The sequence below is a fragment of the Lepidochelys kempii genome, chromosome 13 (assembly GCF_965140285.1).
Source record: "Lepidochelys kempii isolate rLepKem1 chromosome 13, rLepKem1.hap1, whole genome shotgun sequence".
NCBI lineage: Eukaryota > Metazoa > Chordata > Testudines > Cheloniidae > Lepidochelys > Lepidochelys kempii.
In genome coordinates this window covers 26,110,132-26,133,595 of record NC_136392.1, presented here as the reverse complement: position 1 = coordinate 26,133,595, position 23,464 = coordinate 26,110,132, and the positions used below count along the sequence as shown (strand labels likewise).

At 42.2% G+C, this 23,464-nt stretch overlaps 1 protein-coding gene across 7 annotated transcripts in view; it reads right to left on the bottom strand.

The window, feature by feature from the left end:
- NCOA6 (nuclear receptor coactivator 6) overlaps window positions 1-23,464 on the bottom strand; it is a 72,302-nt gene that overhangs the window by 36,102 nt on the left and 12,736 nt on the right. For 3 of the 7 annotated variants that reach the window (XM_073309857.2, XM_073309860.2, XM_073309858.2), the window contains 6 exons: window positions 17,680-17,834; window positions 16,402-16,680; window positions 12,164-12,319; window positions 11,063-11,185; window positions 7,520-7,648; window positions 3,585-4,400 (listed from right to left, as the gene is read on the bottom strand). In XM_073309857.2, coding sequence (XP_073165958.1) covers window positions 3,585-4,400; window positions 7,520-7,648; window positions 11,063-11,185; window positions 12,164-12,319; window positions 16,402-16,636 — 1,459 coding nt within the window. In that variant the 5' untranslated portion in view covers window positions 16,637-16,680; window positions 17,680-17,834. Of the gene's footprint in view, window positions 1-3,584; window positions 4,401-7,519; window positions 7,649-8,926; window positions 9,046-11,062; window positions 11,186-12,163; window positions 12,320-16,401; window positions 16,681-17,679; window positions 17,835-22,748; window positions 22,936-23,464 lie in introns of those variants that run through there. The other 4 variants (XM_073309859.2, XM_073309863.1, XM_073309862.2 and 1 more) reach the window with 4 other exon arrangements.

Below are 23,464 nucleotides of genomic sequence, written 5' to 3'. Positions count from 1 at the left end.
TTTCTTGTGTTCTTTAGCATTGATTATGAACTCCTGGGGGCAGAAACTTTGTCTGTTTACAAGGCCCCATGCACACACCTTTTGTCACTATTTGTGTGTGTTTGGAGGGAGGGGTAGTTTTGGGGTTTTTTTTTAATCGCAACTTCTAGCCCAGGGGTGGGCAAACTTTTTGGCCTATGGGCCACATCAGGTTTCCAAAATTGTATAGAGGGCCAGTTAGGGGAGGCTGTGCCTCCCCAAACAACCAGGCGTGGCCCAGCCCTCACCCCCTATCCGACACACCCCCGCGTCTCGCCCCCTGGTGGCCCCCCAGGACTCCTGCCCCATCCACAAACTCCCGTGCCCTGTCCCCTGACCGTCCCGGGACCCCCCACCCCTGACTGCCCCCTGCCACCCCATCCAACCCCTCCTCTCATTCCTGACTGCCCGCAGGGACCCCTGCCCCCGTTCAACCCCCCTGCTCCTGGCCCTCTGACCGCCCCAATCCCTATCCACGCCCCCGCCCCCTGACCACCACTTCCAACTCCCCCACCCTCTATCCAACTGGTGGCTGGCAGCGCTGCAGCCGCACCGCCCAAGCACCAGGACAGGCAGCTGCGCTGCCCGGCTGGAGCCTGCCACGCCACCGCGCGGCACAGAGCACCGGGTCAGGCCGCGGCTCTGCAGCTGTGCTGCTGCCCAGAGCATTGTGCCGGTGGCGTAGTGGCTGAGGCTGTGGCTGCGGGGGAGGGGGAACAGCAGGTGAGGGGCTGGGGGCTAGCCTCCCGAGCCAGGAGCCGGGCAGGAGGGTCCCGCGGGCCAAATGTGGCCTGCAGGCCATCATTTGCCCACCTCTATCCTAGCCTCAGAAGAAGATGGAATTTAGCAGTCACTGCTTTCCATTTATCCCTATATATCAAAATAAGCACAATCTAATAAAAAGACTCAGGGATAGATTTAACTCAGATGTTGACAATTGCTTGGTCTTCCATCTCTATATTAAACATATTATTTTAACAATTTTTTCCTCACATTGATCAGGCTACATTTGTCTTCCTTCATACAACAAAACATATACACAAAATAAAGACGTCTACTTTATTTACAGGTTATTTTTCAGGTTGGTAACTCTGCTTGGTTACACTTAACCTTTAAACTGTGAGAATGAGTGAGTTCTACTAATTGTAGTCATGATCTAAACCCAGTGTAAGGGGTAGTGCAGCATTGTGCTGCCCCTGGAGTAACCCAGGAGGGCAACTGTAATTCACAAGTCACAATCTTCTTCCTGTTTTCCCTGCTACTCCAAGAGGGAGTAACTGTGCAGAATCTATACCTGGCATAGCACACATTCGCTGGTATGCCAGCACAGCTATGCCAGTTGGTATATTGGGGTAATAGAGCCAAGGCTCTACCTAGTCCCTGCCCCATTTTCACCCACCTTAGCGAGGGGTGGTGTAAACGACTCTGCAGGGCCCACTTCCTCCTCTTGCACATCCTGTGTTGTGGGTAGCTGGCACACAGGGCATAAGGAGGAGCCTTGCACCTACTTAAGCCTCTGTACCATTGAGCTAGCAAGCCACAATTTGACACTCTGGCCCCACTGAGTTCCTTGTAAATTAACAACATTCTAGCACATTTAAATAAATCACTGGGACATATATAAACTTATAAGTCAATCATTAATATTTCATGACATCAAGATTACTGGTCAAGTCTGAGACCTAGCTGCAAATCTTGAACAGACACTCTTTGAAATAAACTATGGAAGGACTGTCAACTCCTAGTAATTTAGCAGGAGTGAAAGTTCAACCACTCAGAACTCAAACACAGAAAAGTAAAATCTTAAATAATTTTGCTATATATTAAATCTAACCTACAGTTTTTACTATGCTAAATTAAGTAAGCATTGAATAAAATATATGCATATATTTGAATTATTTATAAAGCAACATAGATGTATATGGTGCTATGTAAACAATGACAGATCCCTACCCCCACCCCGATGTGCTTACAATTTAATTCAGACGTAATGCAGCAAGGGATAACTATGAACAAAGGAAAGAGATAAGAAGCAAGATCCTCAGCAGGTGTAAGTCAGCGTGGCTCCACTGAAATCAATAGAACTATGTCAATTTAAACCAGGTGAGAATACAGTAACCCATGTCCTCACCGTGGACAATAAGAAAATCTGGAAATAAGTTCAAATTATATTAATATCTTGCTAGTTGGTTGTGTCTTTATGTGAGATGTTTAAATAGTTATTAGAAAGAGTAGGATTTTGTGTTTTTATTAAGTTAACATATTAAGAATTAAGGGGAAATATTTGACAAGATTATAGGAGTAGAGGTCAAGGTTAAGACTACCTATCTGGAAATAGTGAATCCTGATGAGGAATGAGGAGACGACAGTGGCTATTCTAGGTAAAAGGGGATCTGGCATCAGAAAGGGTAAAGAATTGCCTGTGGGTGTTGGAGATGAGGGAAGTTGCAAGACACAGGCCCATGAACAAGAGCATGAAGAATTTGAATCTGACACAGAAGGAAATCAGACACAAAGTGCAAAGACTAAACAGATGAGAGATTTGGTTGGAGCAAGAGGCATGGAACAGCCTATTGGATAGACTTGAGGTGTACGATATGAGAACCTGGGAAGCCACAGTGGATGGTGCATTAGGCAAGGAAAGAGATTACTAGAGTATTGACAAAAGTTTTAGCAGTAGGGATGGAGTTAGATGGATGTTTTTGGAAATAAAAAAACGCAGCAGGATTTAGCAACAACTTGAATGTTGAGGAGAACAGACATGATGAACTGAATGCTGCCATTCAGGGAAATGCTGAAGGAATGTTCAGAGAAAGTATGAGATCCAGTCTAGCACAAAAACTACAAACGCCTAAAGAGTAGAAAAAGTCTAGGAGGAGGCTCTTGAAGGCAACAGACAGGTGGAAGACAACAAGAAAAGGGATGTGGGATCTGGCCAAAAACAGGTCCTTAGTGCCTGTAGTTAAAGTAGTGTCTGGAGTGATGCAGTAGAAGCAGAGGACCAAGAAGAGAGCTAAAGAGGAGAAAACTGAGGAAGCATGAGTAGACAAAAGAGAAGGAAGAAGATAGTGAGGGAGGTGACGTCAAAGGAGGTGTGAATTTTAGAAAAGAATACAGTAGCATACCTTGAAGGCAGAGAGAAAAGAGTGCAAATGTTAGGAAGGGGATGACATGGAGCAAAACAAGTGAGGAGAGAGTCATGGGGATACATCAGCAGTTTGAAAGGGGAAAGCTGAGACAAGTTATGTACTTATTCAATGGAAAGGGTTTTTAAACTACCTTTTTTAAAGTAACAGTCTGGATATAAGAAGAAAAGGAGTACTTGTGGCACCTTAGAGACTAACCAATTTATTAGAGCATAAGCTTTCGTGAGCTACAGCGAGCTGTAGCTCACGAAAGCTTATGCTCTAATAAATTGGTTAGTCTCTAAGGTGCCACAAGTACTCCTTTTCTTTTTGCGAATACAGACTAACACGGCTGTTACTCTGAAGTCTGGATATAAGTTCTAGCTGTCTTTTTATAATGTAACTTTTATTTTTGATGACAGAAAGGTCTGATTTTCTTACCTCCTAAGCCAGGATGTAAACCTTGTGGACCTTGGTTTTGCTGCTGCATCACCATGAAGTTGGGGGGTACATTCCCCTGTTGCACCATAGGATTACGACCAGGAGAACTGACAGGCTGTTGAAATCCCTGGGGAAGTGCATTATTCTGAGGAGGCCTTGGTCCCATCTGCTGCTGTGTTTGGTTAACTGTTGGAGAAGATGCAGGAGATCCCTGCTGGAAGGAGGAGGGAGAAGAAGCAGGAGATTTGCTGGTCAGGTGGGGTTGCTGTAGTGGTGTAGGAACCCGTGAGGGCCCTCCCTGGAGATTTTTCATCTGCGGAGCAGTAAATTGACCAGGGTTGTTCATTTGAGAAAAGTTTGGATGAGCCTGAGAGGCTTGCTGGCTTCCAAAAGGGTATGGAGGTGGAGGGTGGGAGGGAGTCTGGACTGTTGCTAAAGATGGCCTTGCTTGGAGTTGTTGCTGCATTTGTCCAGGCAATGGGGCCTTTTTCCATCCCTGGTTTACTGTCAAAGTACCCATTGTTCCTTGGCTTGGTGGAGGTTGAAGTGCTCCTGAAGGCAGCTGGTTCCAACCAGGAGGAACTGGAACCTGAGCTGGGGTAGTAAATGAAGGTCGAATACCCTGTTGTGGCTGCTGATGTTGCTGGGGGGGACGTGGCTGCAGCTGTGGCTGTTGCTGCAGTTGTTGAAAGTTAGCTGGGTTCATTTGTCTGTTTACAGGAACTGATTGCATTGAATGGATCTGAGGTGCTAAAGAGCCAGATGGATGATTTTGCTGCTGGATAGTTAGTCCAGACAAGAGTGGATCCATTGAATCTATTAAAATAGCAAACAAATGTGACAATAAATAATACACTGCAGCCAAAGATAGAAAACAAGAAAGAGTAAGTTACTTGCTTGCGTTTGTTTTCTCCTCTGAACTTGAAATCCAATAAAAATTCACATTCCAGCATTCCAATTTTCCGATGTAGACAATAATTAGTACACTAAAAGAAGCCAGAATTTCTGGCAACCTTAAGAATCTAATCATAAGCATTGTGAAAGGTATAAATACAGTACTGTGGTCTCCAAGAACCTATTCTTATATAAGACATATATATTTACTGGGACCAAAAAACCTCCCAACTCTGAAGTGAAGATGAAATAACAAGAAATTATGAAGGTAGTGTAATTAGATAACATTTCCAGAGAAGTAGTTAATATTTTCTGTAAAGAAAAATGATAATGTTTTGCTTTTGCTTTGTGCCTTACATCAAAAGGATTTTAGAAGCACTTTACAAAACTGGACAAGAATACTGACTATTTTAAAAAGGGGCAAGTCACTTAACCTTTCTGTGCCTCAATAGTCCAAAACTCACACAACTTGCAGTGGCAAAACTAGGCAGAGAAAATCAGGCCTTCAACTTCCAGTCGACTTGTATTGAAAAATTGTACTTCCCAAAGAGGCGTATTTGCTTCTCATTTTTGCCTCAACCTACACATCCTTTTCCTAGCCCTACCTACCATAGTATTCATGATCGTTAATTTATTATAGATTCATATATAATTATATCGAAATGTAAGCTCCCCAAAGTGATAAGGTCCCCATGCTGAGAAGTGCCACACCCACCAATGGCAGTGTATAAAATAAGAATTCTAATGCAAAAGGCCAAGGAAAGGAGACTCTAGTAGGAGCTGCACCTCTGGGGGGTTGAGGGTGGGGGGGAAGAAGGGAAATCAGGCCACTTATTTAGGTGCCTAAATATCTTATTTAGATAGTAGCAAAGCTGAAAATATATTAGATGTTTCCAAACATAACATCCCTATCCTAAAGAGTCTAAAAAGACAAAGGTAGACAGATCCACATCACAAAAATGCCATCACCTTAGCTGGTAGTCTCAGTAATGAGACTAACAGTACGTCTATACAAAAAAAAAAAAAAAAACAAACACAAACACCCAAAAAAGAAAACACCATGGCATCAAGTCTCAGAACCTGAAGTCTACAGACTTGGGTTTGTGGGGCTCAGGCTATAGTGCTAAAAATAGCCGTGTGGATGTTCTGAGGCGGGTGGGTCTCATAGCCCCATCAGGAACATCAACATGGCGATTTTCAGAGCTGCAGTGCAAGCCCAAGTTTGTAGACCTGGGTGACACACCCTGGCATCCCAATATTCACCACAATCATTTAATTAGGATATGTTTTATACAAAGTGTGCCTTGTGAGGTATCATGCTAGAAGTCTTGATTTGTTAGACATTAATATCTCGTTGGATTGTATGTGCTATCGTCATATGTGAAGTTATGAACGTGTTACTGAAACATGTTGCAAGACTGAAAACACCCACAAGCAGCCTTTTGGGTACAACAGTAAAAAAGACCAAACAATCCTAAAAGCTTATTGAGGAAATGCAAACAAGCACAAGGATTACCCCAGGAACTGTGTACAATAGAAACCTCTCAGAAACAGCACTACAGAATGGGAACTGTTTGACCCAGGTCACAGCAAAAGAGCTTTCCAGCAAGTGGAAAGAAGATACAAAAGGGGGACAATGACATCATGATAAGACCTCACTCTCCCTACAAAAACACACTTGGAAACACCTGAGGGGCAAGGATTGAACTGTTGCAAGTGATGATCCCAGGCTAGAGGAATTTTTAGCTTGTGCATGAAAACCTGGGAAAGCCAAGCTGCAAAGCCAAGGCAGCTTGTGCCTTAAGAATCTGCCAGCCTGTTTAGGGTGAGAATTTGCTAATTCATATCCTACCTGTCTACTGTGTTAAACTCAATTTGCGGTTTTGTTTATTTACTAAGGTAATCTGCCTTGATCACTTATAATCACTTAAAATCTATCTTTTGTAGTTAATAAACTTGTTTTTGTTTTGTCTAAAACCAGTGTGTGAGGAAATTATACCTTGGGGCAGAAAGCTGTTGCATATCTCTCTCCACATTGAGGGAGGGGGGTGAATTTTAGGAGCTTACGCTGTACAGTTTCCTGTGCAGTGCAAGACGGTACAACTTGGGGTTTACATTCAAGAGGGGCATGTCCTAACAACTGGGAGGTGCCTTAGCTGAGCCTTCCCAGGCAGAGCTGATCTCAGCATTTGTGTGAGAAGCTGCAGGGGGGGTGTCCCTATCTGTGTGTATGCTGGTGAAAGAGGAGAGCGTGGCAACTTATCACAGCACCACAGTGTGAAAGGAAGCCCAGGCTGGTGGGTCAGGCGGGCTCAGTGGTACCCCGGTTCCAAGTGGCACCCTGTTATACTGGGCTCTGGGATGCGCTGCCGCTGGTGTGTTTTTGCAGTGTAGATATACCCTAAGAATTGACAGCACACAAAAACTATATTATTCTCTGACCCTGAGTGGTGATCCCTCCAGGCAGAGAGGAGGAACAACAGTGTGGGGAAGCTTTCCTTTCCAGATGCAACTAAAAATATTTTAACAGTACTACAGTAAGAAACAATTCTGACAATGGTCATCAAGATTTCTGTTACTAAAGGTTTTTCTAATGTTTAAAACCTGTAGAAGAAACCTTTCCAGGTAATGACAATACTTTCTTCCAGTGAAGAAATCATTCAAGGAGGGGTGTCTGTTAGAAAAGTAGGGGGACAGCCCTGGACAAAATGTTGGTGATATCCTTCAGAGTGTACTCATGTCCCTGTATGCTGAAGGAAAAAGAAGTCAGAAGTACTTTGCGGTAAAAAACTGTCAATAACAATAGTTGTATGTAGTGTTGTTGTAATCTCTTTTATTCAACCAACTTCTGTTGGTGAGAGGGACTAGGTTTTGAGCTTACCAAGAGCTGAAGAAGGGCTCTGTAAGCTGTGTGTAACTTTGAAAGCTTGTCTCTCTCACCAACAGAAGTTGGTCCAATAAAAGATATCGCCTCCCCCTCCTTGTCTCTGTAACAGCGATAGTGACAGACAAATGCTATTGCTGTACATGTTCTTTTTTACCTGACTGTGAAGCAGGTCGAGGTGTCCTGGGCTGCAGCTCTGCATTAGCTCCACTTGCCATCATAGAAGAGGAAACATTTCCACTCTGGGACATCATAACAGTTGCAGGGTTGTTCATTCTTATTAACCCTAGAAAATTAAAAATCATTATTTGTTAGATCTTAGATGCAGTTGGTCATATTACTGTACCTACAATGGATAACACTGGTTTCAAAACAAAAACAGTTAGAATAGCATTATCAATTTTTCATTAAACAAAACATTTCTTTAAACGTAAAGAATTCTTCCCCAAGAAAAGACTCAAATTGAACTTACTTAATGAAAACTCCACTCATTTTAGTCAGCTTATCAGTCTGAAAGTTTGCGAAGTATGAAAATTCTCACTAGTAATAAAAGGAGGTATTTATACAAAGAATATTTCGAAATACTATTGGAATTTCTGAACCTACCACTGGTGGCATCTACTGTGCTAAAAAAAAAAAAGTGATATCTGACTCAATGGCAATATGAAAGCTTCACATGAGAAACTGAAAAATGTGCTTAGCTACCAGAGCAGAGGTGGGCAAACTACGGCCCGCAGGACCCTCCTGCCCAGCCCCTGAGCTCCTGGCCCAAGAGGCTAGCCCCCCGGCCCCTCCCCAGCAGCCTCAGCTAACTGCACCGCCGGCGCAATGCTCTGGGCGGCAGGGCTGCAAAGCCGCGGCTGCCTGTCCTGGTGCTCTGGGTGGTGCATCTGTAGAGCCGCCAGCCACCGGTGCTCCAGGCAGCGCGGTAAGCGGGCAGAAGGCAGGGAGCACGGATGATTGGATAGAGGGCAAGGGAGTTCAGGGAGGGTGGTCAGGTGGTGGGGGTGTGGATAGGGGTCAGTGCGGTCAGAGGGCGGGGAACAGAGGGGTTGAATGGGGACAGGGGTCAGAGGGCAGTCAGGAAGGAGAAGGGGGGGTTGGATGGGGTGGCGGGGGGCAGTCAGGGGCAGGGATCTGGGGACAGTCAGGGCACAGGGAGAAGGGGTGGTTGGATGGAACAGGAGTCCCAGGGGGACAGTCAGAATGAGAGGAGGGGTTGGATGGGGCGGCGGGGAGCAGTCAGGGGCAGGGGTTCCGGGGGTGGTCAGGGGACGGGGAAGGGCGGGGTCGGATAGGGGGTGGTGGCCAGCCCACACCTGGCTGTTTGGGGAGGCTCAGCCTCCCCTAACCAGCCGTCCATACAATTTCGGAAACGCGATGCAGCCCTCAGGCCAAAAAGTTTGCCCGCCCCTGTACCAGAGTGAGGAGCAGGATATAAAAATAGATTAGATGAACTAATATTTCTCTAGGATGGAAACTGGCATAAACTTTTGATTAATTTTTAAAGTGCTTTATGACTGTTAAGCTAATATTTTACTGGGATGGCAATTTAGTCTCTTACATGTGACTTCCATATTGACATTGATTTGCTTATCACTTTTTCCAGCAAGATGGTCACCTCCCTTAGTGTGTTCAGAAATACCAAAAGGCCATTCAAAGCATGTTTTCATGTGTCTAGATCTGTAAATAAAACAAAACATCTACAATGTAAATAAAACATTTAAGTTTAACTTATTGCTTTGGTACTGAATCAACAGGAAAAAAAAATCTGTAGCAGCCTAAATCTTACAGTGACTGAACTATTAACCAACAAAGCTATATATATTCCTCCTTTTATTTCTGGGGAGAAGCATTTCTTACCCTGAAAACTTCAGATTCTAGGGTAAACAGACAACTTTATTCCAAATGTATTCATTAGCTTCTCTCTTCAAAGAAAAATTAGCTTTAATTAAAGTAAAAATTTGAACTCAGAAGACCTTTGAAAAATGTGCAGCTGACGTTTTTGGTAATATTGAACCAAGTAATAATGTATAATGCACTTTACACATTCAAAAAGCTGTACAAACATTATCAAAATACACCTTGCAAAGTATTCATATGTATTTTCTTTATGTTACAGATGAGAGGCAAAAGAGGTAAAGTGACTTGCTCAAAGCCACACTCCAAATCAGTGGCAGAACCAAAATTAGAACTCAGGACCTGAGGATTACAAATTCTCATGTCATTCCTCCAGACTACATAGATTCCTCATTGACAGAATTATTATTTTAAAATCAGAATATGTTAATTCAAAGTGATTTCTTTCCTGAAGTCTTCAACCTCTCTGCAGAATGGATTTGTAGTGGGAATGGTAGATTCTTCCCTTTTCTTGTGTTAGGAAAAAATGGCCACAAGCATCATTGGCAGCCCTATCCTCCAAATAATAAAAAAGTCATAAAGTTCAAGGAAAAAAAGGGAATGGAGAACCAGTCTCACTTCCATGAGCCTGTGGCAAATATACTCTAGTTACAATAATGTACCTTTGATTTTTTTTTCTGTGCTACACAGAAGGTAAAAACAAAACAAAACAAAACACTTATCTAAGTGAACTTTTGGGAAAGTATTCTGAATCCCACACATACAAATCTAGCTCCTAATCCCATAAAGCTTTAACCATGTGCATAACTTTACACAAATGTAATCCCATTGACTTGAACAGGACTACTCACTTGTAAAAAGTTACACATATACTCTGGGCTCTAGAAAAGCATTAAGGAGATGGAGAGAAAAGGACCATATGAAGAGATATTTGGAGGAAAAAACTTCATGGTTTCACTCAGGCTGAGATTTTTCAAAAATGTCTACGGGAATTAGGCACCCAAATCTCTAACTTTCTATGCAAAGTACACTGAGACCTAGGAAATGAAGCTCAAAGATTTTCATAGTGGAAGTAATAGTCTATTTTACATTTTTTGTTAATTACAGTGATTTAACTACTCTTAAATTAACCAGATTTCCACCCACAATGTAAATTTCTTTTCCATTCATTCCAGTGGATAGCTACATTTCTCTTGTCCAAATCTACTGTACATTAGAATGTCAATGAAAGCTCCCTATTTGTTAATTTTTTAAAAAGTTGTATTAAATCCTATTTTAATTGTTTTAAAATTATTTACTTTGCTTTGTAATTCAATACAACTATTAGAATACTTTATTACAGAACGATTTTCCTTTAACTTATTCAGTAGTGTGACTTCCTGCAATTTATGAGTTATACTGGCATGATAGGATAATGGATGGCATATATGCAGTTTTTGTTTAAGCATACAACTTGGATGAGAAATAGTTCTCCATTACAACAGTGTTAATGTACAGGAAAACAGCCATACTAAAGCAGCAGTAAAACTGAATGAATAATGCAAAAATGTATTGTGGGAATCTGTGCTAATTTTCATATGAGTTCACTTTTCTGTGATCATTCACCTTTTGTATTCACTATCTGGACATTCAACTGAAATTTACTAGCATGGCTACTTGTGGGAAGTAACAACATACAAGTATTCACACACTGGATATTTTACATGGGATGGGACACTGACAGCAGGGAAACTGGTATGCATATTGCTTATTGGAGTTACAACTCTACTAGCAACTGTTGCTACAATCACAATAAGCTTAGTAATAAATGTAATAATGTGTAACACTAAATTTAACTTACCTTGGCCACTCTGAATGGGAAATCCTGTCTCCATTCGTATTGAATTGCCTGCTCCCATGGGCCCATTAATCCTGACATCTTGACTTCTATTTTGACCTAAAGCCAAGTTGATGGCACCTTCACCTGGAAGTAATACACAATCTATGAAGTTAAATTATATACATGGGGTGGGAGGACAAGGGAGAGGAAGGAACCAACCTACAAAGCAGCATTTAAAGATGGTGTCAAATTTTGAGCTACTTTGCACTTTGGAATATAGGGTGATTATGTAACACACACTACTCTTGCCCACTCCTCAAGTATGCAGTCAATATATTGAAAATTGAATTGTGGTCTTTAATAAGCGAAGAATGGAGCATCCTGAGGCAAAAAGACTGACAAGCTACATGCCCTGGGTTTGAACCTTGCATACTGTGCCCTGGGCTTGTTCTTGTAGGATCAGCCAGGAGTGCAACTCTAATTATGAAAGCCACTGATTTTAAGAGGAAAGCTTCATCTTAGACAACAGCATGAAAATATGCAATTTTTTTAAAAAAAGATAAGGGCTAATCTACATTAGAAGCACTACAGTGGCACCGATGCAACTGCGCCGCTGTACCACATCTGGGGAAGATGCTCTATGATGTCAGGAGAGAGCTCTCCCGTCAACATGATAAAACCACCTCTACAAGACGCAGTAGCTATATTAGTGGGAGAAGCTCTCCTGCCGACACAGCACTATCCACACCAGAGCTTAGGTTGGTGTAACTTACGTCGCTTATTCACACCCATGAGCAACATAAATTATACTGACATAAGCGGTTGTGTGTACAATCCCTCAGTAACATGTTGGTAATGACATTCAGAAACACCTTCTACAGAATTTCAAACTCAAGTAACTATTACATGTAAACTTACCCCTGAAGGAACAAACAAAGTAAGTGTTGTTTCAATACAGCTACAGAAAAATGGACTGCTTCAGAAAACAAAGGAAGACATTTCTCGAAACTAAAGTTTCAGAAGGTCTGTGAAGCCCATTCTCAAGCACAAAAATTGTTTATCAATATTGCAGTTTTAGCACAGCCACAATTTTAGCACCTCTTAACAAGAGATGTGACGTACCTTCAATCTGAACAGAGAGAATTCCCAAGTCACGGAGCTGCTGGTTGTTGCTCTGAGCCAGAATTCGCAGCCGCTCTGCAGCTTCACGGGGTATATTAAATGTAACACGTACACTGTTCCAGGGTTCTACCTTCTGCAATTTTAACTTGTTGGATTCTTAGTTAAAAGAAAAATAAAATGGAGTATTAAGTCATTTTTTAAACAAACAATGTAATAGCGTACCAGAACAAAGATGAAAACCGAGCTACCTATTTGGCTTTCAAGATTGTCAATGGTTATTCCAATATGTGGAGATGGGGAAGTTTTCTATACAGCTGTGTAATCATGCCAAACCATACCAGTTATTTTCCCAAAAAGTCAACTTCATAAAGAACCACAGAGATGAAAACCAGCACACCATGGCCAACATAGTAACTCAGAGAGGCTATCAGAAAATTAAAACTTTTTTTGTGTAGACTGGTTTGAAACGGTGTAACTATTCAAAATAAATGGCTATTCAGAGAAGCAGAGTTCCAGACTGAGTCAGTTTTTCATTCCTGTAATAGTCTTCACTATATATGTGGCTCTGAAACTTACCAGTAGCATCTATGAAGAATACACATCCTTAACTTCAACTAACTTGCTTAACCTCCTTTGGTATACTCAACTCATATTTAGACAGCATATACAACAAACATATGTAAAACCTACAAGTTTTTCAGAAAGCTAGCTACATTGAATCTATTCAGTCCCCTCTACGTAGATCATCAATTATTGGAAAAGTAATAGGTAGGAACCAGAATAGATAGGTGAAAGGCAAATCATCCTGGATACAGTTATTTAAGATATACTTATCCAAAGCATGTCACTATGCAATACATTAAAATCATCTACAAATTTTATTCCTAATATAGATGTACAGAGCTATAATTTTTAACTTGTTCAAGAAAGTCTCTTTACAATTTGGACCTATGGTTGCTGTTTCCCAATCACTTGATATTTCCCCTAGTGACAAAAGACTTACTAAATTTGTTAATTATTTATTCCTTAATATCATATCACTTGTGAATGTAATAATCCATCACTACCAAGTGCTTAGTGTCTCAGCCAAATGGTTAGTGTAACAGCAGAAAGACATCTCTATTGTACTGTTTATCCTCTTTCGTATCTGCAGACATTGCCTCAAGGGTAAATTATTTAATCCTCCCTTTCACATTGATGTAAAGAACTAATTCTTCTGCCATTTCCTTTTCTTTCATCAATAGCTCTTTATTGTTCTATCCTATCAAAAACCTTGTTGGATCTCATTTTATACTTCTAAAAAACATTTAAAAGATCTCATTACTGGTTTTAATATACCTAGTTATTAGTGATTCATTTTCCCTTCTTGCTTTTCAAATACTATTTATCTCAGGTTCTTACACATGTCTCACAAAGATGCAGTTTATTTCCCCTATACTTTCGGAGCTCTATTTTGTTCTAAAAATCAGCTTAAACAATTTGCCACTCGTTCACATTAATTTTAAAAGTTTTAGTTTCACACAGAACCATGCATTTTTAAAACCAATTCCTTCACTTCTTCTAAAGCACCTATTGCCATAGTTTATAATATATGCTATAATAGAGTGGGATTTGCTCAAATTAAATACAGATCCACTCTAGTTCTTAAAGGCAATGAAAAGACTCCCAATGTTGGATCATATTAAAGAAGTTCTGTATTAAAATCACAAATGTGTTTGATTCCCCATAGTTTAAATTCCAGGGTATTACTAATTAAGAGGTCTCCTGGTTTTTGGTACTGTTTCTCTCCCTCTATGTGTGAAACTTGCAAGCTGCTAATTGTGTTAGTACATTCTAAGACAGAGTCTGTTCTCAAAGCAAGTCTCTGTAACAACAACTACTCACACAGAGAGAGACTCAAAGCAATACTCTGTAACAACAGAAACAGCACCCAGAGACTCCCCACCCTTTTGTTGTATTCATCTCGCTTTGTTAACAATTGTGATTAAAATAGAGATAGAGGATGTATGTGGATGGATGCTTGGTGTGGATAATAACTGAATGACCAGGGAGGTGCCAGCCTAAGAATCCAGTGTCCATCGGCTGAAGAAGGCGTCAAGTGGAAATAACCAGGGGGCCCCCGGAGGGCAGACTGGAATCCACCCAACAGCCTCAAGAATGGGAGAACCAAAGAACAGGATAACATCTGGCAGCACAGAGCAGTCAGGAATGAGCCATCTGCTGATTGATTGAGCAACAGCACGATGAAGCAATTCCCATAGATTGGCACAGGAAGAAATTCCTATAAAAATGCACTCTAGAAAGTGAGAACTTTGGGGTCTGATTCTGCAAACCAACTTCCAGGAGCATCAGATGAGCAGCTGGCAAGGACCTGCTCCCTCCTCATGTCCAGGCCACTTGGCCAGTGGCTTGGCATGAGCAACTCTAAGGCTGGTAACTATGATAACAACCTTGCAGAACGTATGTGTGAGAATAAATATGAAATTGAATGGAATGTTATAGCTGTAACTAACTGCTTACTAGAATTCTTTCTGTATTCACAATAAATGTGGCATTTTGCCTTTTCCCCTTTAATAAGATCCTGCTGGTTTTTATTTTATTGGTAGAACACCAATTCCCACTGAAACTGATGGATCAGTTCCTGACTAAGGTACAGAAGGAGGAGATTAACGCGAGGTGAAAAGGATTTTTTGGGGGAGCACTCTAGAATTGGTAGATCAATTACATTATAATTACTAATGACCCTACACTGCGGAAAGAGGTCCAGGATAACGCAGGAAATATTTAAAACTCTGACCGATAGCGTAAATGGGCCAATATTCAAACACACAAAATTGACTAGATGGAATAGAGGGGTCGAATCTTAATTCAAACATGTGGAGCGAGAAAAAGAATCTTCCACAGAATCTGAGACAGATTTCTGAGAGTCTACCTCCCAGAGAATCCAAAGGGGTGTAGCACAAAAATATTCCATAGGGGAAATGCATTAAGGAGAAAGAGCCTCTTACAATAAAGCATGTCTTCATGGGGAAATTATACTGGTGTAAAAAAAGGTGTCATTTTAAACTGCTATACTTATATAGGTATAGCCTCCTTATTCAGTTTATCTTATGTTGCTTGGGAAGAGGTTTAAGCTAAACCAAAAAATCCACTTATATTGGAATAAGAACATCCACACAGGGGTTCATACCATTAAAAAACTTAAATTTCGTTTATAGCTTAATTTAATTATATGTGGTACAACTGGTAAAACTTTGTTTAGACAAACCCAAAAAAGAGTAAAATTCCTTACACAGATCTTTATTCTAGAGAACTAAAGTTCTCTAATAGCTGGAAAGAACCTTAAAAAGTCATAGTAAGCCTGGTATCTACAAAAAGTATGCAATAAAAACTATTTTATAAGACTATAAGAAATGACTGACAAAAATAGTGAAGATCCTGGGGAAAACCAGCACATATTATGGACCTCTTTGCTGGTATTAATAGCCACATTAAAGGGAAGCTGTAGGACGTTTTCAGCTGCATACACAATTCCAAGGTATCTCAGAAAATCTATGGGTGCAGACAGGACATGGGCCAAAATACTATAAAACAAAGATGTATGTAACTTTTGGTGAAAAGAGAGTTAAAAAGTTGACAGTAGGATAGGGGAATTCAATAAGTGGGAGGAAAAATGCTGAACTAATAATACAATCATAATGATATTAAGCAGCTAAAGAATTTCAGAACACGTTTTCACTCTATGCTGTCCAGAGGAAAAAGCACTGTAAACTTTTACAAAAAAAATAATCACAATAATTTATTACAGTCTAGAGCAGTGGTTCCCAAACTAGGGGGGGCCGCTTGTTCAAGGAAAGCCCCTGGCGGGCCGGGCCGGTTGTTTACCTGCCACGTCCACAGGTTCGGGCTATCGCGGCTCCCGCTGGCCACGATTTGCCGTTCTCAGCCAATGGGGGCTGTGGGGAAGCGGCACAGGCCGAGAAATGTGCTGGCCGCCCTTCCGGCAGCCCCCATTGGCCTGGAGCGGCGAACAGCGGCCAGTGGGACCTGCGATCAGCTGAACCTGCAGATGCGGCAAGTAAACAAACCAGCCCGGCCCGCCTGGGGCTTTCCCTGAACAAGCGGCGCCCCTAGTTTGGGAACCACTGGTCTAGAGTACCTTAATTTAGAATAGGATGTGCATGTGTGAGAGAGAGAAAAGGAAACAGAAGTTGAAAAGTGACAAGAAAATGGATTACCCATGTGTAAGAGACCAGGTACATTCTTCAATATGATATCCAGTTTCTGTTTAAAGTCTCTGTCATCTATATTTCCTTTAAAAGCGACAAAGATGGTGGAACCTTCACAAGTACCATCCTGTTTCAGGTCATCTTCTTCCAGTCTGGAGTCAAAATCCACCTCTAAGTCTTCCATAGTTGAGGAGAGCAAGGAAGTGTAGGTTTCTTTTAAGTTAGGTAGATCATCCAAAACCATGGCTATTTTCCAGCAATGCAAGCCAGTCAGACGTTAAGGAGATGCTTTGAAGGAAATAATAATAATAATGCATTGTAAAATAGGTACAACTGGGCAACTAAACCAAAACCATGATACATAATCTGAGCACTAGAAATTATTTTCTAGGGGAACAAGGACAGTAAAGTGCTATTGTGTTACATTTCTTACATGTGATCCCAGTGCAGATTATTCTAAGATACTGTGGTACAACAGTAACTGTCTGTTGGTCCAATAAAAGATATTCTTTCACCCTCCTGGTCTCTTCAAAAGAAAGCAGAACTGGAAGAGAGGGAGAAGGGCAGCAACCCTGAAGCTGCTCAGAAGACCACCAATGGCCTCCACTACAGCTGGAGATATCATTGCTACTCCACCATAGTGTCTTCACCACTACCACAACTCCACACACACCATTTTGAGCAACAGATGGTAGGATACAGGTAGCAGCAGTAAAACTAAGGCAGCATGCTTCCAATTTTTTTCCCTTCTCTCTCTAGCCACAAATATTTAAAGCGTTAAAGAGGAGACATGAATCAGGCAGGAAGAGTTATGGTAGACAGATAGAATGGTCCTTGCACTCTGATGTAACTTTTCTTAATTTTATGCAGCTATATATGTAGCACTAACAGTATGCTTTATAATTTTATATTGATATTGGCCCTCAAAAACTTCTATTATAGCTAATACCTGTAGTAAGATTTTCCTAAAGCATTACTAGAGGGGGACCAGCCAGTTTGATAAAGAAAACCAATACGGATTCAAATTTAGAGGCAACCATTGCAAGAGAGTTAGGTGTGAGTGTCAAGGTGGCCTTGTCAACAGATATTTTGAGCAGTTCAGGGCACCTTGGAGAAGACTAATTATAAAAATGAAAACAATAGATGCCAAATCAGAGAAGGCTACAGAACTCTTTGAAACCCTGGCTGCTAAAGTTACAAGAATACAGACAGAATAAAGGAGCCAACTTTTCCATTGCCACCATGGAAAGCACACAGAGGCTGCCAACAAGAAAATAAACAACTCACCAGGCGACCCAATATCAGGGGCTGCAAGACAAACAAGCTGATCTTGAAAATCGTAGCCATCGTAATATCAGGATTGTTGGTCTGCCAGAGAAAACTCAAGGGAGTTGGTTCACAGAATTCTTCAGAACTTGACTATAAGAAGTACTCAAGTTGACCTGTAAAGGTAACCAGTTAAAAATCAATTACACTCTCATCCCAGTACCAGAAAAGGGAGAGCACCTGGTATTGATCCCAAAGCACTACTTTGCAGACAAAATGCTTGTGGTTAGACACTGCCAGGAAATTGTAAAATTTAAAAACATTCCTTAAATAGTTAGTTAGTTCTCCAATATTTTTATATGGAGATAGAATGAAATGGCAAGTTTTTAACCAAGCCAAAGGCAATTCCAGGGTTTGAAAATGCAATAGGTACTCCTTTACCCAGGAGTCATAACAAAAGTCATAGCGAATGGAAGTCCACAATCACCATCTTACCCAACAAAGCTTACCCTTTGGCTAGCTATGCTGATCTATGAACAGATGAGACTTGAACCATCCTTCTTTACAAACTGCAATACACATATTTGGATTTGACAAAGATCTTCGGATTCCTGACAGACCTAGAATCTATTTGGGTCCTTAATGCTTGGTTCTTTCCACTTGGTTTTGCGTGGCTGACATTCTACTAATTCTTGTTTAATGTTCCTGATATTTTTATTTTATGCAATTTGTAGCTCCAGCAATAAACCCTACTAGGATACAGTTAGGTCACAACTGTAATGTAAGAGCTTGTCTAAATGGCAAGGTAAAGGGCATTAGAAGGGTGTGATTCGTAAATTGCTTTAATATGCTAAGCTCTGACTGTCCTGGGTAGACCGTGCTGGTGCAAACTAAAAGGTACCTAGAACACACCAGCAAGTTCTACATGGAGCAGTTATCACACAGCACATTACAGCACTTGACAAATCACACTCTTCTAATGTGCTTTGACCAGTTAAGAGGACCCAATTCCTGAAAGTCATTGTTAGCAACAGATGAAATTTCCTAACATAGACAGGATTGTAAGGAACACACCGTTTCAAGGTTAATACGATATTCAGAAGCTCCTATCAAAACCTTTATAGCTCAGAACTGCTGACTTCACGTCAGGATATACATCAGTTTTTGGTAGCAGTCCAGTCTCTTAGTCTGCATGAAAACTACAGGGCAGAGCTTAAAGGTCATTTGCGAAACGGGGGGGCGGGAGAAATGAGTTGACCCCTTTCTTAAAAGGAAAAGAAAAACCCACCACCATCTGGAAGAGCTTTTTTAAAAAAATAAGATGAGCTTAGACTTCTGTTGTATATATATTATGTATATATTTAAAATACACCCAAAAAGTATGCCAACAAACTATTAAGGCTGTAAAGTCCAGCACTCAGAAGTTAGGAATGCCAGAATTAAGACTGTACCTTAGTTCACGCCCCGTGTGTGGATACATTAAGATACAGTCGTTAATTACATAATTGCATACTAATTTTACTATAGGACCTCTGCCTCATTCAAGGCACAGGATTGATGGTGTTCAGTGAAACCTTGTTCTGAAAACAGAATGATGATCTCCTCATGGGCTTTTCCATGGTGCTCATCACTACAGTATCAGAATGCTTCACAAACACTAATGAATTTATTTTCACAACACCCTTGTGAAGTGAGTTAGCATATTACCATTTTACAGATAAGGAACTGAGGCACAGAGCGATTAATGTCATAATGTCAACTAATTTTGAGCGCTCAATTAGGATCCGATTTTTCGGAATACTCAGCATTATATATTGCCAAAGAACAGCTTCCATTGACTTCAGTTGCAGCTGAGTGTGCAAGTCAGGCACTCAGAAAATGAGGAATACACATGCAGTGCCCACTTGTGAAAAATCTGGTTTAACTGACTTACGTAGGAACTCTGGTAGAGGCAGGAATAGAATCCAGTTCTCTAAGGCAGCATTTAACTGCCAGAACCATGAGACCATTCTTTCTCTTCCTGCCATAGGCACCAACTCCATGGGTGCTCCGGGGCTGGAGCACCCACAGCGAAAAATTAGTGGGTATTCTGCACCCACTGGCAGCCAAGCTCCCCCCACTCACCCTGACCGCACCACGTCCCTACTCCTCTGCCTACCTCTCAGTGCTTCCTGCCTAGCTGCTGCCAAACAGCTGTTTGGCGGCATGCTGGGAGGGAGGAGGAGGATCAGGAACGTGGTGTGCTCAGGGGAGGAGAGGGGAAAGAGGCGGGGCCAGGACAGGGATTTGAGGAAGGTGTTGGACTAGGGGCAGGGCAGAAGTGGGAGGGGGCGGGGCCTCGTGGATGGGGTGGAGTGGGCGCAGGGCCAGGGGCTGATGGGAGTTGAGCACCCGCCAGCAGGAGCAGAAGTCAGCGCCTATGCTTCCTGCAGTCCCCTACTTAATTCGCTACACATCTTTCAGCTTCTGCAGCAAACAAAGCAGGAGGCCTAAAGACAACATCCTCTTTCCCTATAGAACCTTGATTCATCCCCAGGGCGGGCCCATCCTATGTACTGAATGAGGGAGGGGGCCTGCGCAAAATAGCATGCGATCATGTAATTAAAGACTTTATTATAATGCATACTCACAAGAGAACTGAATTAAGAATGCACAGGCAACTATAGGCCTACCATTTCTTAACTATGCAACCTTAATGTTATTTCAATATAGTTGTGTGTGTGATACAATATGCACACATATGCAGGTCTTGTTTATATTCCTCCTGGAAGACACTAGAGACAATCAAATGCCAAGGTCCAGTAGCATGACAACGCACATATTAAAAGGAGTGAGGAAACAAAACCTGGAACAATTAAGAGATTTTTAGTTACTGTTTAAAACTGTGGTTTTTGTTTTATTGTGTATTTTTGTTTTGTTTACACTTATTAAACTGACTAAATGCCTGAATAAACTTCTGGGGGAAAAGATCTCTAGAATTCAATACACCTGCCTTAAATTAAGACTTGAGAAAGCCCCACTATCCTTCTCTGCACCTTCAGCAGGAAAGTAATAAGAACATAAAAACTGCCATACTGGGTCAGATCAAAGGTCCATCCAGCCCAGTATCCTGTCTGCCGACAGTGGCCAATGCCAGGTGCCCCAGATGGAGTGAACCTAACAGGTAATGATCAAGTGATCTTTCTCCTGCCATCCATCTCCACCCTCTGACAAACAGAGGCTAGGGACACCATTCCCTACCCATCCTGGCTAATAGCCATTAATGGACTTAACCTCCATGAATTTATCTAGTTCTCTTTTAAACCCTGTTATAGTCCTAGCCTTCACAACCTCCTCACATAAGGAGTTCCACAGGTTGACTCTGCTGTGTGAAGAACTTTTATTTGTTTTAAAACTGCTGCCCATTAATTTCATTTGGTGGCCCTTTGTTCTTATATAATGGGAACAAGTAAATAACTTTTCCTTTTTCACTTTCTCCACACCACTCATGATTTTATATACCTCTATCATATCCCCCCTTAGTCTCCTCTTTTCCAAGATGAAAAGTCCGAGCCTCTTTAATCTCTCCTCATATAGAACCCGTTCCAAACCCCTAATCATTTTAGTTGCCCTTCTCTGAACCTTTTCTTATGCCAGTATATCTTTTTTGAGATGAGGAGAGCACATCTGTAAGCAATATTCAAGATGTGGGCGTACCATGGATTTATATAAGGGCAATAAGATATTCTCCACCTTATTCTCTATCCCTTTTTTAATGATTCCTAAAATCCTGTTTGCTTTTTTGACTGCCGCTGCACACTGCGTGGATGTATTCAGAGAACTATCCACGATGACTCCAAGATCTGTTTCCTGATTAGTTGTTGCCAAATTAGCCCCTCATATTGTATGTGTAGTTCAGGTTATTTTTTCCAATGTGCATTACTTTACATTTATTCACACTAAAATTCATTTGCCATTTTGTTGCCCAATCACTTAGTTTTGTGAGATCTTTTTGAAGTTCTTCACAATCTGCTTTGGTCTTAGCTATCTTGAGCAGTTTAGTATCATCTGCAAACTTTGCCACCTCACTGTTTACCCCTTTCTCCAGATCATTTATGGATAAGTTGAATAGGATTGATCCTAGGACTGACCCTTGGGGAACACCACTAGTTACCCCCAGTGATGAGCTGCCAAAATCTTAACAACCGGTTCCCAATAAAAAGTTCTGATTTAAGGGATGTGCCCCAGTATGTATTTTTTGTACCAATAGGGTTACCATACTTCCATATTTTCCCAGGAGGAATTTTTAAAATTTAAAAATTTAAGCGATTTAAGAACCAAAAAGCCTGACTTGTCCGGGAAAATACGGATGTATGTTAACCCTGCCTAAAGTACTTTTTTTAAAAAGATGGGCCTGAACTAGAAATGAGCTCCGTTTCACATGTGTGGGTCCCCGCCACTCCCTGGGGGTGTGCTAGGGTGACCAGATGTCCCGATTTTATAGGGACAATCCCGATTTTGGGGTCTTTTTCTTATATAGGCTCCTATTACCCCCCCACCCTCTGTCCTGATTTTTCACTGGTAAATATCTTGCGACGACGGCTACAGCAGGGCCATGCGAATGCCTCTTCTCACTTTTAGGTGACATTGTGAACAAGAAGCAGGCAATAACTTCATCTCCTGCTGTCTGGTCACCCTAGGATATGCACATGTGTGGGTCCCAGCTGCTCCCTGCCCCCCTCATTGAAGCAGGTGTGCAGGGTTACTGTCCTGGGAACTGCAGGGCACCAGTGGACATGGGGCCAGCTGCAGACAGGGGTGTGGGGCAGGGCTGGCTGTGGGCAGGAAAGGGGGTGCAGAGTTAGCTGGAGGCAGGGGGTGCAGGGCTGGCTGCGGGCAGGGCAGGGGGTGTAGAGCTGGCTGGAGACAGGAGGGTGTGGGGCTGGCTGCGGGCAGGGGCTGCAGGGGTGGCTGGAGACAGGGGCAGGCTGTGGGCAGGGGCGGCTGGAGACAGGGGCTGGCTGCAGGCAGGGGGTGCCTGGAGACAGGGCAAGGGGTGCGGGGGTGGCTGGAGGCAGGGACTGGCTGCGGGCAGAGTGGTGGGTACTCACAGGGAGAGCAGCAGGACACAGCCCAGGCCCAGCAGAGCAGCCGGGGACCCACCAGGCAGCAGCAGGAGCCCCAGGGCCAGGGGAGCAGCAGCAGCAACAGGGCTCGTGCCCAGGGCCAGGCGGCAGCCCACATGCCAGCACCCCTGGCAGCCGGAGGAGGAATTACATCACTTCCCAGCCAGAGCCCATCAAAGCCTCAGCGGCCCCTGCAGGGAAGCAGGTTAACAACCAGTTCCAAAACTGCTTCAAAATTTAACCACTGGTTCGCGCGAACCGGCTCCAGCTCACCACTGGTTACCCCTCTCCATTCTGAAAATTTACCATTTATTATTGGTCAGACACGATATTGCATGTATTTCTAAAGCTTTTTTTTTTTCCTCCCCAAAACAACTTTCAGGCCTTCTTAGTACTCATGAAGAATTAAATAAATAAAATAAAGGCAAAACCCAATATTCCTTCTTTGCAAATCTCTTTCAATAGGCAAACAGGAAGAGGCGTTGGAGGTAATTACAATGATGCAGCAAGCAAAGTGTGGTGGAGTTCAATCAATGTTCCACAACATACAGAACTCATTCCATTCTAAATAGCTGTTTAATCCTGTGATTTCTCTTTCAGTCTCTCCCATTATATCTGAAGCAGCAATCCTTCACAGACTGTGGGTCAAACAAACCCATGGCCCTTTTAAATTGTGATATTAGAATCTTCAGAAGAATGCT